Genomic DNA, 1037 nt, shown 5'->3' with positions numbered 1-1037 from the left:
CAGGGGTGCAGCCCGGGGTGGGGTCGCAGCTGGAGACAGCCCAAACATACAAGGAGTGTGAGCCAAGCACGTGAAGAGAAGGGAAGGGAGACAAGGCACCCCACACCCACAGGACCAGCCTGGACATGCTGGGTGCTCCCAGGTGGGGCCCTATCCACACTGGGTGCTTCCTTGGGAGGAGAGGGAAAGAGAGAAGGAGAGGGCATCCCAGTTCTCGCAGCCACTGGGAATCAAGTGACCCAACTCCGTCTTGGTCTTCAAGCAAACAAACAAACAAACAAAAATGGGCCGTGGGAAGGTGAGAAAACAGGGTAGTGACTTTCTGGGTTCTAATGGAAGAGGGGGCTAGAAGCCCAGACTCCTGGGGTATCCATGGAGGTGGGGGGCTGGGCACAAGATGCCCAGGTCACTTTGGATTCTGGTTCCGCCTTCCCAACCCGGAGGCCACAGAGGACTGCCCTGAGTTCTGACCTCAGCTATTTCTCCCCGCAGGGTGAATGTGGGTACGGACCCGCCCCTCCTCAGCTTCCTATAAAAGCTGGGGGCCAGGTACTGCCCATACACACGCCATGAGGCCCTCCAGGAGACAAGGGACGCTTCTGCTGGACTTCGTGCTGCTGTGCACCCTCCTGGGTCTTGGTAAGTGACAAGGAACCTGGACTCTCTCTGGAACCTCAGGAAGAGAGAGGTCCCAGACAGAGAGAGAGAAAGAGAGAGAGAGCCTTCAGCAAGTCCTCAAGGTGAATGGGGAGACTTCTGGAAATTCAGATTTATGGAAGAGGTCAAGGGTAAAGGAAGAGAAAGCCTGGGGGTCCCAGAAAAGAAAAGCTCCTGTGATTGGATCCCTGAGAGAGGGGCTTGGTGGGCTCTGAATCCTCCATCCTCCAGGAAGGATCCCAAATACATCTCAGTTCTAGGAAATCAGATGAGAGCATGGCTGGAAAGGGAAATCTTTTAAAAATACAATTTTTTAAAAGAGGGAGAAGGTCTGGTACGGTGTCTCATGCCTGTAACCCCAGCATTTTAAGAGGCCGAGG

At 54.6% G+C, this 1037-nt stretch overlaps 1 protein-coding gene across 2 annotated transcripts in view; it reads left to right on the top strand.

The window, feature by feature from the left end:
* Positions 1-176: 176 nt before the first annotated feature.
* Positions 177-1037, top strand: part of PINLYP (phospholipase A2 inhibitor and LY6/PLAUR domain containing) — a 12590-nt gene continuing 11729 nt past the window's right edge. The window contains exons 1-2 of one of the 2 annotated variants that reach the window (XM_011963122.1): positions 177-298; positions 493-639. In XM_011963122.1, coding sequence (XP_011818512.1) covers positions 498-639 — 142 coding nt within the window. In that variant the 5' untranslated portion in view covers positions 177-298; positions 493-497. Of the gene's footprint in view, positions 299-492; positions 640-1037 lie in introns of those variants that run through there. The other variant, XM_011963121.1, reaches the window with a different exon arrangement.

Source organism: Colobus angolensis, unplaced genomic scaffold (genome assembly GCF_000951035.1).
Source record: "Colobus angolensis palliatus isolate OR3802 unplaced genomic scaffold, Cang.pa_1.0 Scaffold60, whole genome shotgun sequence".
In the NCBI taxonomy this organism is placed as follows: Eukaryota; Metazoa; Chordata; class Mammalia; order Primates; family Cercopithecidae; genus Colobus; species Colobus angolensis.
Note: the sequence above shows the minus strand (reverse complement) of the source record. Positions and strands in the feature narration are given on the sequence as shown.